We start from the raw sequence: 14,470 nt of genomic DNA, 5'->3' as shown, positions 1-14,470 counted from the left end.
TCAGGTAGGATTTCCTAGTTCCAGTGTCTCCCCCTCAACTGGGGATCACTTGGAACATGCCTGTCACAACGCTGCTGTCCTCTCATCTAGGAGCTCAGTGTGTAAGCTCCGCATAAAATGGCCGCCGCCATCACGGAGCGCCTGTCCCCCATGATCCCCACCTAAATGTGGAGCCGGTTTCAGGGTACTCCGGAGCCCAGGCAGCCTTTTAGAAAAGGCTATAAGCGCTGCACAGGGAGACCAGACAGTGTCTCTCCTGTGCACAGTGAGCTGACAGGACGCGCTTCTGTCAGCTCCTGCTGCGCTAGCAGTGTGAGGATTCACTATGAGAATCCTCACACTGTGCCTACCTAGCTAGGGTAAAAGTTAATAAAACAATAAAAATCCCCTAACTACTCTAATTCTTCGGCTGCTCCTGCAGCCCTTTAGAATAGCACCCACTCCAGTGGGCACCTAACACGAACTGAAGAGTCCAGGGATGCAGTAGGGGAGGAGCCTACCCTCTAAAACTTTAGGATAGGTGCCTGGCTCCTTCGGACCCTCCTACATCCCAGTGTTGAGCTGTGTCACCAGGACCATTGAAAGAGAAATGACAGTTAGTAATGACTACACCTGTGCACCAGCTAGGTGGTCTGGGAAATGACAGTTAGTAATGACTACACCTGTGCATCAGCTCGGTGGTCTGGGAAATGTGAGTTAGTAATGACTGCACCTGTGCACCAGCTAGGTGGTCTGGGAAATATGAGAGTGATGACTACACCTTTGCACCAGCTAGGTGGTCTGGGAAACGTGAACTGTTGGTAGATGTCAAGGACATCAAGGCCACACCTGATCTAATGTAAAGAAGTTACCATGGTAGCGGAGAAGTCCACACTATGTAGAAAAGGGCAGTTCTGCCCCAGGGCCTGCAGGGAATCATCCGTGATCCGGGAGCATCCGCTCAAGTTGACGATTTGTAATAGCGGGCAGTTCCGGGACAGAGCCATGATGCCAACATCTGTAAGATTGCAGCATTTCTTCAGGGTGACTTCAAGGAGGTAGGGACACGACTGGGCGACCACGGTGATGCCTGGAGTCATGGAAGAGAAAGACGTCATGAAGTGACACCACCCATACAATTACAGTAATTAATAATTTCTAATTTGAAAGCTAGAGATAAGAAAACTACATTATTTTTGATTTCATAGTTGCTTACAGTGGCACAGAGGGGACGGGTACTAGTTGCCTAGGCCTGGGTCTGCTCCTTCCCTAGAGCCGTCTTCCTGGTGAGGTCTTTGGGAAGATGGCGCTGCACAATGTAAGAAGAAACTCTGGCACTGTGCCAGTCTTTGCTGTCTAGTCTCCAGTCTCATCTTCCCAAAAATCACCGGAAAGATGGCGCTGGCTGGGGAAGAGGGACCCACTTCCTGATCATGTAAGGTAGGAAGTTGGTGCCCCACCCCTGCACTGCCTCCCTCCCTCTGCCTCCCCCCAACTCTGCATACAGGCAAACTCCTGCATTAATTTCCATTTACAAAATACAGTTAAATACAGTTTAAAGGAAGCATGTCATGGCTGGATAAATATCATAATTAAGATTAAGAAAACATTGGTATGATTATTATATTGATGATTATTATTTAGTAAAGCCTTAAGAGTTAAATCGATATATAGAGATATATATATATATATATATATATATATTTTACAATAAGTTGAACTTTAGGAACCTTTTCATTTGCTTTCAATGAATAACGGCTGTATGGCTTCAAACAGATACATGTGATATGTTGGTGGTTAGCTACATTTTCCCAGGAAATGTAGTCTGAGGGCTAAAATGTATTTAGCAATGGTACAATTTAATTTTATTGAAAGTCATTTCTATCTGAAATGTTATTCTGAGTTCACAGATCACGGTGTCTGAGAACAGTCTTTTTGGCTACCAGAGAATCTGTAGTCACCTTGGAATACAGTTGTCACAAACAATGGGCCGGATGTAATGCGGTGGAAGTCCGGCGGCTGTGCGGGATGCCAGCCAAACTCAGAGGTTTTTTTAAAGGCACAATAATTTCCAAAGCAAAATCATGCCTTGTAAATGACTGCCCCTTTAAAGAATGAGTTTGTCTGACATCCCGCACTGACTCCGGACTCGCACCATATTACTTGAGACCAAAGATATGCAAATTAATGTAAAGAGAAAAGTTTTGTTTTTCGTGTTAGTTTTTGTGCACTTGTGTAGTGTACAAAGCACAATGTAGAACAAGCTAAAGTAGCACAGGCTTCATTCATTTCTAGACACAACTAGTAGAAATCTGGGGAGAGCACTTACCTTCTGAAGTGATCGATGTCCGTTCCTCTCCTTTGCTAGAGTTTAAATTGATTTTGTTGAGCAGTCGGCATTGAGATATTAACCTCAGGGCACTGTCAGACACATTGCAGTCACGGAGGTCCAGTTTCTTTACAGACGGGTGCAGCACCTGAGACGACAAAACATTGTCAGCAAAATGGAATCGGTAGAAAAATTCAAAACGAGACACTTATAGGGGCTGATTCAATTGGCTGCGCACTTATCCAAATTGCTTCTCTACCCCTGTGCGTTCAGTCCCAGAGGGTAAATTCATGCAGATTTCTGCTCACAGCCTCAGGAGCGTCAAGTAGAAATCTGCATTAAATGCACCATCTGGGACTTAGGGAGTTCAGACCTGATTGCAGGACACATTTTGTTAGCAACTGGACAAAAGTATGCTGCACTGCAGTTGGGGCAGATGTGATAGGTGCAGAGAGAGTATTTGGATGAGGTGTGTTCACACTGAATCATACATTGCAGTGTAAATCTCGTACACGCGGGGCGACTCTGGCTTCCGTGTTGAGCGTCGGGCTTAAGCACGATTGTTCAGAACACATCGCGGTACACCTGTCTGTTGTTCAAAGCCCTGTGATCTACCACCGTCTTTCCTTGTGGGCGATGAGGACATGTGGGACCGCACATCGCTGTCGCATGGGGCTGTACACACGGATCGGTCAGTGCTCCATTTCTAAGGGATCTAGTCAGATTGCTTAGAATAGGGGTTAACGTTGCCCCATGTATGCCCCTTAAGAATGAAGGAGCCAGTACATACTCTGCACAAAAACATAATAACTTGCCCAAATCTAACTCTCTCTGCACCTGTTACATCTGCCCCACCTGCAGTGCTGTGTGGTTTTGTACATTTTATAACAATGTGTGCCCTGCAATCCAGTCTGAATTCCCAGCGACTAGCGCTGGTGTGCAAGGTTCCCGGGCAAAATTCCTGGGAAATTTGCCGGGATTTCAACCCTGCTAGCTAGCAGGGTTGCTCCCGCGACCAGCCCGGGTTACTGGCTGGCATAAAAGGTACCAGGGTCCGGGCGGTGGGCAGTGGGGTCCGGGCAACAGGTGGCGGGGTCCAGACTGTGGAGATCCGGGCAGCGGTGGCTGGGCGCTTGTAGCACTATTTGCCGGGCAGCGGGGCGGGAAGCGCCGCTGAATTTGAAAACGTTTTAAAAAGACTGGCCGGATGCTGACTGGCTGAGAGCGGCCAATCTTTTCAATAGGTTTTCAAATCCAGCGCTTCCCGCCGTGCTGCCCAGTAAATAGCGCTACAAGCGTCCAGCTGCTGCTGCCCAGATGCCCGCAGTCTGGACCCCACCGCGCGCCACCCGCTGCCTGGACGCAGCTGCCCTTACACCAGAAAATGCAGGGACTAGGGTGGTGTGAAAGGGGCCAACCCGGGAATGTCCCTGCTTGATCCAGGGACCATTTTCCTGGGTAAGCCCCGGCATTTTCTGGTGTGAAAGGGGTATTAGAGGCTGTTAGAGACCAATAACGTTATCAGAGACATTATGAATATTTTTTACAATCGGTTAGAAATGTATAACACGACAGGAAATGGAGAGAACAGTGGGGGGGGGGGGGTCTACAGCAGAGACAAGTAGGCATGTGTTGTGCTGTGCCGGGGGCAGCATATTTGTACGGTTACGCTGAGTGTCTTGGAACAGCCTGAAAGAGAAGAGCAGCTCTGTCTTAAATGCCTTCCTCACTAGTAGTTCAAGGACGGTCATGTCCATTTGGAGACCTCCGGCAAGTCTCAAGGATTCTTATATTTCCTGCCCTCTTCTGCATCGGACAATGCATTCGGCAAATAACAACTAGAAGTTTGGTGCCCGTCCGGAGAGCTCATAACTCACTTGTGTAAAACTCATCCTGTAAAATGTATAGTCCAGCACCCGTCCCCCGTCGTTCTCTATTACTAGAACGAGCATGGGTCACTGCGTCGACCAAATTAAGATTAACATACATTGGGTCAACAAGGTCAAAAAGGTCGACACAAGCATTAGGTCCACATTGTGAAGGTCGACGGTTTTCACGTTTTTTCTGTCAAGATTGTCAACACAGTCGACATGGACACATCTACGTGTACCGCTGCACTCGCCATACTTCGGGCTTGGTGCCTCGCTACGCTCGGCACATTATTTTATTCTCCCACCACGCCCTAGTGGATGGTAGGGCATGAAATACCGCCTGTCGGCACATGTCGGCTCAAAAAAAAACCCTGAAAAATCCATGTCGACCTTTTGACTGACAAACGTCCCAATGTTTGTGTCAACCTTTTGAAACTGTCGACCTTAGTAATGTCAACTTTTCATGTGTCGGCCTTAAGTGATCGACCCAATGTATGTCAACTTTAATAGTGTCCACCTAATGACCATATACCTTTAGATCTCACCCCAGAGTATATGTATATAGATTGGGTACTTGTGTATTATCACGGCGCCCAAGTTTCTTACGTACGGCACAGTGGGAAAAATCGCATCGCATGGGCCATTTTAAGGGCCGTGCGATACGATTTCCCAATGTAATTTATTCACTTAGCCCCGGGGGATCGCATCGCACCTCCCGCATATATATAGGGTGTATGATGCCATTACATTGCCTATACAATTAAATAATTGAATGACATACAATGAGGTTTTAGGTACCCCCCCCCACCCCCCACTATCCACGCCAGCCCGAAGCGTGGTAAGCACAGAGAGCCCCGTGCGGGGCGGTGTAACGCATCCTCTGACCTTTTCCTACCCCTACTATCCACGTCGGCGTGGAATTGATTCTATATAGTGTGGCGAGCGCAGTGAGCTACCGAGCCCGAAGCATGGCGAGGGGACGCGTATTACTTTACATGTATTCCGCATCCGCTCGCCACGCTTCGGGCTCGGTGACTTGCGGCGCTCGCCACACTATATAAAATCAACTCCACGCCGACGTGGATAGTAGGGGGTATGAAAAGGTCAGAGGACGCCTTCCGCCGCCGCTCGCCACGCTTCGGGGTGGCGTGGATAGTGGGGGGTGCCTAAAACCTCATTGTATGTCACTATTGTATACCTAATGGCATCGTACATCCTATAAAATATATAAGAGAGCACTGAATAAATTACATCAGAAAATCGGATCGCAACGCATTGCACAGCCCTTTAAATGGCCCATGCGATGCAATGCGATTTTCCTACGCAGAATAGCCCACTAAGCAAATAGCTTAGTGGGCGCTGTGATAATACACAAGTACCATAGATTGTCCCACATTCAAACTTCTATGACATTTGGCAACGCCCCTTTCATTTTATAGCCACACCCATTTAGTAGGCCTAGATTCACCTAGGTATAGTTTGCTTGATAACCAGACCTCTGTTGTACCACTATTAATGACAATAATGTGACTTCTGCTACATAATCTGTCCATTTAAGATGTTTACGCCTCTGTTTAACTCTAGCTAAAAGGCACTATAAAAAAGTGTATTTATTTTTTTAAAGCGGCAATCATTTATACTGGGGGGGGGGGGAGGGGGGACAGGTTGATTTTGCCATGTAAAGGATTGCCACTTTTATTTTCCCAAAATCTCCCCCTTTCTGATTCTCACACCCTATTGCATTTGGCCCTAGAAGTCTAACAAACGCCACTGTGTAATGTAAAAGTCGCACACGTTTTTCATGCAAAGAACAGTGGTTATATATTTTACATTGCTCTATATGCAGATACTAATGCCCAGTGCTAGGCTTTGACATTTCACTTTACAATAGGTTGAAATGTAATAGGATGAGATATTCAGAAAGTGGGAGATTTGGTAAGAAATCTCCAGTGTTTTTTAAAGCGGCAATCATTTACACTGCAAAAAAATCAAACCGGTTCTGCCGTGTAAATGATTGCCGCTTTAAAAAATCTGGAGATTTCCTAGCAACTCTCTCACTTTGTGAGGTCCTCATCCTATTACATTTCACCATTAGTTTGCATTAATACAGAGGTTTAGTGGATGTATGTTCCGTCCCTTGGATCAGCTGCCACCCTTTATTGCTCAGGAAGCCTAGGAATTTAAATGCCTCTCAGCGGCAGATTTATTAGGACTGGTGAAGTGAAAAAGTGACAACGACCTTCAACCGTATTCAGACACCACAGGACCAAATTGCTGACATGTCAGGAGAACATTGGAAGTGTTCTAACTTTTATTGGCATTTCTCATATTTATACCATAAGATACAGGCATCCCCTCCCTTTCAGAGGAGGGGATAGTAGAAAAAAACATACATATTTAAATATAATACACCCTTTAGGAGGGTTTAAAACCTAAATATTGGTCCAGCGTGCTCGTGCGTCAGAATAGGAGTGAACTTCTAAGAATGGGAGTAATTCTTCCAGGAATCAAAATTATGTTATATTCTCTTCAGTAACTCCAATAACATATGGCTTCCATTAAAATCTATTCCCTTATATGGAAATGTATATTCTGCTTTCAAATGTATACATTGCCATGGAATGTCCTTCAGCAGTTTTCTCGTGATTAGGGCCTCTCAACATCTGGTTTTTATTTATGTTAATTTCTAGCAAAATCTGAAACTTAGAATATACATCGGTTCTGGTTAACGGTTTCAGGTCTTGGAAGATGGGACCAATATATTGTTTAATGCCTTGTAACCTATAGTTCTTGTGATACCTTGTAATGGCAGGAGTATTCTTATTATATAACTAATATAATCTTTACTAAGATAATCTCCATCAGAAGTGATAAAGTTGCTGGTGATAATGCACAAGCCATTCAGCTCCCAACTGTGAAGTTGCAGGCTGGGTTTGAAAATTTACAGTAAAGGCCTCCTATACACTGCGGCGACTTCTCCCCTAGACCTGCCCGGAGCTGGAAGCCAACCTGCAGATTGCTTCTCCACCCAAGGCGACTCGGAGGGACCGGTACGATGCGAATGGGACCGTGCATTGCACCGGATTCATCTGCAACTTGGGCTCTTTCCTGCAATTAATCGGCCACAATTGCAAGAGAAGAGCCCAAATTGCAGTGTATGGGAGCCCTTAGATGTTGATTGGCTGCTGCATTATCACCACACACATTACACTCCTTACTGTAGACCAGGCATGGCCAAACGGTGGCCCTCCAGCTGTTGTAAAACTACACATCCCAGCATGCCTTGCCATAGTTTTAGCATCCCCTAATAGCAAAACTGTGGCAAGGCATGATGGGACTTGTAGTTTCACAACAGCTGGAGGGCTGGAGGGGATTCGCATCTTTGTAGCCCCACCCCCGCGATCGTGTTGGTCGCGCCCCACACTGATCATCCGCCGGCTGCCCCGCCCCCATCCCGCCTTGTCAGTGGCTCTGCCCCCTCCCGTGCCTCCCCCAGCCAGGAAGTAGGCAACCCTGAGATAGTTACACACTAATTTCCGGATGTCCATACCTGTCCGATGTTTGCATCTGTCAGAAGCCCCTGGACGCACAGAAGTTTTATCAGTTTGTCCTTTATATGTGGAGGAAGAGGTTCGATCTCTGACTCATATCTAGAGATATTTCTTGATAGGCAAATGAGGCACCTGGGGATATAATACGACTTTTTAGAAGAATAACAGAATGGAATGGATTTCAAATAAACCCAACATTGAAGCAAAAATGTTTTTTGAGTGTATTACACAATAATCACTACAATAGGAATTTGTATGTTAGTGAATAAAAAAAAACATTATCTTATAAAAAAAGATGATTATTTGCATAAAAATTATTTTCTAAATGACATCATAATCAGGGCCGTAACTAGGGTGGTGCCAAGTTTCTTGGCACATATGCCCTATGGGTAGAGAACCGAATGCACCACCAAATTCACCTGCCGCATGAGAGGTAGGAGGAGTCAGAGTCTGTAGCAACCAGCAGGTGTCCTGGCAACCACAGGCGGGTTCTCTTTCAGACACAGAGCACCAAGATGTCTAGTTATGGCTCGGATGATAGTTGTATCTGCTCCAAGATGTTTTATACTACAGAAACTCAGGATAGTCACACTGGGAAGCTGCCCAGAATCCCGTGGCTCTAGAGACCTGACCCGAGCAGGGGTGGGGTGGTCATCTGTTCTGCAGGCTGGCACTTCCAGACAATCTTGGGAAGCAGGTAGAGGATTCTTCTAGCACAGGTCTGGTCTACATATCTGTGCTGAGAACCAGACTAGACTGTGCTAGAAACAACACAGGTTTTGAAAGGTGCAGGGTGCTAGAATGATCGCCATTTTAAATAGATTGATAAATAAATAATTAATTATTTATTTAACCCCTTCGGTGGTATGCCCAGAAAATTTCCGTGCTGAGCTGAGCTGTTGTGCCTGGCAACCCCAGAACATTTTGGAGTATGCCACTGAATGGTAGGTGTGCGGCAGTGTTGGCACCATCTGGAAGTACAACCCACACGGCTGCCCCTTCTCCCCCTACTGCCAATTGTACACGCCGCTCCCCCCCCACCGCTGATGCCCGGGTGACCGAGTGGCAAAGCCACAAAGGGCCTGTACTAGTAGGAGAGGCCCAGGAGAGCAGAGGCAGCCCCTGAAATTGTGAGTATTTCTGGGGCAGAACAAACCTGCCAAAGATTGACCTGCCCCAGAAACAGGAAGTTAAAGACCAGCTCTTAACTAAACGAGCACAACTCGCTCAGGAATAGGATGCAGGCAACAACTTGTTTTTCGAAACACAGCTCATTCTCCAAACTCACCGCACCCCAATACATCACATTTTTGGCATTGCGTATGTAACAGAATTTGGCTGACATTTTACACATTTAGGGCCAGATGCACTAAGCTTCAAAAGTGATCAAATGGAGAGTGATAAACAACTAACCAATCAGCTCCTGCCTGATATTTTTCAAACACAGTCTGTGACATGGTAGGTAGGAGCTGATTGGCTGGCTGATTATCACTCTCCATTTTATCACTTTTGAAGCTTAGTGATAGCGTTCATTCTAGCACCGTGCAGTTCCTCTTCCCTGCCTGGGGAGTCGCTATCAGCTGTGGTGCTGCACAGGTCTGGTATGCATATCAGTGCTGAAATACCGACCACACTGTGCTAGAACCACCACAGCAGAGAGCGACTCCCCAGGTTGGGAAGAGGAACTGCAGGGGTTTTGAAAGATGCAGGGTGCTACAATGAACACTATATTAAACTATACAAACTTTATCTCAATTGGCTTGCATTTGTCCTCGGCAGTTACAATAACATGTGCGTGGCGACTTCCTTGCGTAGGGGGAGTGGGATGTACTTCCAGCCTTATCTGGCTATATCGGGACAGAACAAATACCTCTTCTTTAGCCAAGTCTACTGCTGAAATCTAGAATGTGTTTTTATGGAAAGAATAGAAAACTTAATATAGGATAGTATTGCGAAAGAACTGTGTTAAAGGGAACACATCCGTATGGATATAAAGTCATTGTAAAACCAGATAATTGGCTGTATGTGAATCATTAGGGTAGATCATTGGGTAGACTGTATTTTGGTCAACAAACAGTAAGTCGACACCATTAGGTTGACATGCAGGAAGGTCGACAGGGTCATTAGGTCGACAAGCATTCGGTCGACATGGGTTTTTTCACATTTTCTTTGTCCCAAATTTCAATACAGTCGACATGGACACTTAAAAGTAGCCCCGTGTCCCCTCGCATGGCTCGGGACGCTCGCCATGCTTTGGGCACGGCACTCGGCACACTATTTTATTCTCCCACCATGCCCTAGTGGATGGTAGGGCATGAAATAGCGCCTGTCGGCACATGTCGGCTCAAAAAAACATAAAAAAAAAAAACTTCGACCTTTTCACTGTCGGCCTTCCTCATGTCAACCTGATTGTGTCGACCTAATGACCATGTCTACCTAACCCCATGTCGACCTTCCTACATGTCGACCTAGTGACCATATCCCCATTCATATTTGACAGTAATAACTACACCAAAAGAAGGCGGAGCCGGCGTATTTGGCGTCACCTGTGGAGTAAACAGCATTGTGTATCAAGATGTTGGGATGCAGACGTTATAATGGTCTTACCAATAAGGACTTCATTAAGCTGGATACTACATTTTATATAGGGTTACTGCACCATTATTTTTGGTGCCTACATTTTAATATTTTCCTGGTGGTTGCAGCAAGGGCTGTGCGGGTGTATATGTTCCCGGTGGTCGCAGCAAGGGCTGTCCGGGTGTTTATGTTCCCGGTGGTTGCAGCAAGGACTGTCCGGGTGTATATGTTCCCGGTGGTCGCAGCAAGGGCTGTCCGGGTGTTTATGTTCCCGGTGGTTGCAGCAAGGACTGTCCGGGTGTATATGTTCCTCGTGGTCGCAGCAAGGGCTGTCCGGGTGTATATGTTCCCGGTGGTTGCAGCAAGGACTGTCCGGGTGTATATGTTCCCGGTGGTTGCAGCAAGGACTGTCCGGGTGTATATGTTATTCTCTATCTGCACTGAGCTATTACTATCTTCAGTGAGGAAAACGGGTCATCGTCGTAGGTGGGACTGAGCAGGTGCATATAGAAACTGCCTGAAACCCCATGGTCCTTAAGTTGACACATATAAGGGGGACATGCATTGGGTCAACTACTGAAGGTCGATGTAGCTTAGATCGACACATGAAATAGGTCGATTTGCCTAAGTTCGACATGGTTAGAAAGTTGACACAAATATTAGGTAGACATGGGTTGTTGTTTTTTTGAGCCGACAGGCATTACTTCATGCCCTACTATCCACTAGGGCGTTGAGAAGAATAAATGAGTGTGCCCGAAGCCTGAGGAGCGCAGTGAGACATGCGAGGGGACGCGGTACACTTTGACGTGTCCATATGGACAGTCGGGACCAAAAAAGTGAAAACCCCATGTGGAACTTTGATAAGTAATATTATGTCCCCTGGCTTTTGCATTATCGCCTTGAATATATTTAACCTCCATATTTTTAATACCAGCGCTGGCTCACATTGCCTGGGGCAGGTTATGCGTTTGGGGAGGAGACCCCATGCCCTTTGGCAGCTATCAACCTCGCACCCACCGGCCAGAGTTGGGTGGATAGCCCCGGTCTTCAGCCTAGGCCTGGGGCACACTTCAGAGGAGGTGGGGGTATTCTTTTATTGGGGGAAGGTCGCTACTTCTTGAGGTATTCACAGCCTGGGCCTGAAGATGGGGGGATTAAAGCTCTGCCTGGGGCTACCCAGTAACGTGTGTGTGTCCTGGCTAGTGGAGCCGGTGCTGGTAAAAATGGGGGACCCCCACACATTGCCCCATAATGAGTGTCAGATCCAGGAGCCCAAAGCTGGTTATACTTTTGCAGCATTCTGCTATTGACTTCAAGAGTAGAAAGGGGGCAGCGAGCAGTAGTAGTACCACCAATTAATTACTTAGTAAATTAGTAAAATAACAAACGACTGAGGAGACATATGGGCACATGCTCTGTAGATCCAGAAATTAGATGGAAAAATCTGCAGATCACTGAACAAATCTATAACATATGTGCAAGTCAGACAGACTGAGGAAACAGGATACCTGTGTGAAAAGAAAATCACAACATCTGTTAAACAACAAACTGCTATTGCTAAAGACCCTGTTGGTCTAATCCCCTCTGAGCACTGGAATCCATCCACCACCTGGTAGATGCAGCTAATACCCCTTTCACACAGCATCTAATTATCGGGTTCATGACGGTTTCTTGCCGGTTTGACCAGGTAATTGGTGCTATATGAAAGGGATTACCGGGTCCTGCAAACTAGCAACACAGCAATACGAACCGGTAAAAAAGCAGAATTCTTACCAGTTTGTTGCAGTGTTGCTTTGCGGTGTGAACGGGTTAATCGGGTTGAGCGACCCGTTTCCCGCTTACACCAATGGACGAGGCAGCGCTTGGAGCAGTGCTGCCTCCGCACCCTATGATGCTGCGCCACTCTGCCCCGCCCCCGCATGAGGTCAGCGATCCGGCAATATTGCCGGTTCGCTGAGGAGATCTGAACAGACCAAAATGCAGGGTCGCACCAGGACTGAACCGTTTCAAAGTCCGGGTGCGATCCTGCATTTGCGGTCTGAAAGCGGTATAAGCAAAGAAAGGAATTTTAAGAATAAGATTCCCTCCATGAGAGATATAGTTACCAAACGCATCAGAGCTCGCGGATAAATGATATAGCGTATACAGGCTGACGTTGCCCTGTCCACCGCTGAACATGCAGTCATTGACAATATAGTAAAAATTTGATTGAATGTTCAGATTACAGGGAGGGCTTGTTAATGACCCAAGGGAGCGCGCATCATTAACAATATAGAGCGTACATACTAGGGATGGCCATCGATGGCAATAGTGCAACTGGACATCAATAGTGTTAAACTATGCAATGTTTAGGTATTTTTACCTATGGATGGTCATCTAATATGGCTTATTGGCTTGTGGGCCAATCAAAACACAGGGGTGAAGCTTTGCTGGTGTCAGAGGAGGAGCTATACTCTGTGTCTCGGCACCGGTTTTGCTGTGCCATCGATGGAGGGAAACCATATAGGTAATACCAGGGAAAGTCAAGGTCACTTGTTGCGGTGGAGCCAGGATTTGCCCCGTTTGCACTGTGGTGCCGACCCAGAGCATGCAGGGGGCGGCGCTTGGATATGACATAATCTCAAAGCGCCGGGGCAGCCAATCACTGTGCTAGGGGCAAGCCCAGCACCAAAGTAAGCTGCTGAGCTTCCCCCAGCCTCCATGCACCCCTAGCCCCGTCCGAGAGGTCAATGGATGCCGTATACAGGCATCCATTCACCTCCTCCACAGGCTCCGTTGCTGTCTGCCCAACCTCCATACTGACCGCAGAACGGTGCGATTGGGAGGATGGGCACCCCCATTGCTGTAAACGGGTGCCGGGTCGGATGAGCCTGCATAGCTGTTTACACTGACACCCACCCAGGTCCTCCCTGGGTAGGATTCACAGGGAAATAGACCCAGTTTTTTTTTTTTCAGCTACCCCTTTCACACCGACGCTGACCCGGGTTTTTGCCTCTGTGTAAAAGGGATATAACAGAAACCCTGTTGGGATTTTGCGTATCGGGATGCCAGTGACATTCTTTTGATCGGCATCATCCCCACGGCAGACATATCAATGATGCTGCCCATAATAAACCAATCAGGTTCTATCTAATATTTTCTTGGCTCAATAAAAAAATTTATAGCAAAAACTACACCACCCACTTTTATACGTTTACCCATATTACTGCACACAGGCAGCAAACAAATTCCCCCTGTGCACTTCATTGCTCAGAACTTCTACAGCCCTCGTCCTCACTGCACTGGGGCAGACTGCAAACACATATACTGTATACAAGCAGTAGCACTCTATATACATGCATGCCATAGCAAATTATATATATATATAAACCCAGAGTACACCAATAGAATAGCTCAGAGAGTATATACAGACACCCCCTCCCCCACCTGGAGCTGCCAGGGCTGGGGAACGTCACTCAGCTGTACAGTATGTGAACATTCCTCCCCTGTGGACAGTCGGCAGCATCCTCTCCGCCATATCCCCACCCCCCTGGGCGCTCTCACCTGTCTAGCAGGGGGTCTACCCGGCTGCAGCTCATGGCTACTACTGTGTACCAACAACAGTTCCAGGGTCAGGGATCGTGTGCAAAGAGCAGACATGCCTGGCGGGCGGGCGGACACCTCCCGTGCCCCCCACAAACACGCTGCGCTGCATCACCCGGGACGGCCATTTTCTTACACGGTTAGGTTTATTAAACTGGTCACGTTAATCCCTCTTTATTCTGTAGTAACAAACACCATCATATGCGTGGCCGTGGTGCACATTGCAGACGGTCCCTAGAGCAGATGGCTTCTGGGAGTTGTAGTTTTGTCGTCCTCTGGCGCTGACACTATTTATCAGGCAGATTTTGGGAGAGTGTTCCCATTTTTTTTTTTTTAAAGTGGCAATCAGTTACTGCAAAGATCAACTTGGTGTTACAGAGTAAATGATTGCCGCTTTAAAAAAAGGGAAACTCACTTTCTAATTCTCACATCCTTTTATATTTGGCCTCATGTGTCCACTGGGAATCGAGCTAACCACAAAATATGTTTCTTCTGTGCCAGAAGCCGTGCACATCCTGTATCATGTTCTTGCACCAAAAATATTAAAATCACATAAGGCATTTGAGCTCACAGTCACCATT

At 46.9% G+C, this 14,470-nt stretch overlaps 1 protein-coding gene across 2 annotated transcripts in view; it reads right to left on the bottom strand.

The window, feature by feature from the left end:
• AMN1 (antagonist of mitotic exit network 1 homolog) overlaps positions 1-14,082 on the bottom strand; it is a 60,868-nt gene extending 46,786 nt beyond the window's left edge. Inside the window, exons 1-4 of one of the 2 annotated variants that reach the window (XM_083181334.1) lie at positions 13,851-14,082; positions 7,730-7,862; positions 2,309-2,456; positions 852-1,069 (exon numbers count right to left, since the gene is read on the bottom strand). In XM_083181334.1, the coding sequence (XP_083037460.1) occupies positions 852-1,069; positions 2,309-2,456; positions 7,730-7,862; positions 13,851-13,885 (534 nt within the window). In that variant the 5' untranslated portion in view covers positions 13,886-14,082. The remainder of the gene's footprint in view (positions 1-851; positions 1,070-2,308; positions 2,457-7,729; positions 7,863-13,850) is intronic. The other variant, XM_083181335.1, reaches the window with a different exon arrangement.
• Positions 14,083-14,470: the final 388 nt, after the last annotated feature.

This window comes from Crinia signifera, chromosome 4 (genome assembly GCF_055691185.1).
Source record: "Crinia signifera chromosome 4, ASM5569118v1, whole genome shotgun sequence".
Taxonomy (NCBI): domain Eukaryota; kingdom Metazoa; phylum Chordata; class Amphibia; order Anura; family Myobatrachidae; genus Crinia; species Crinia signifera.
This window is presented reverse-complemented; position numbering and strand designations above follow the sequence as displayed.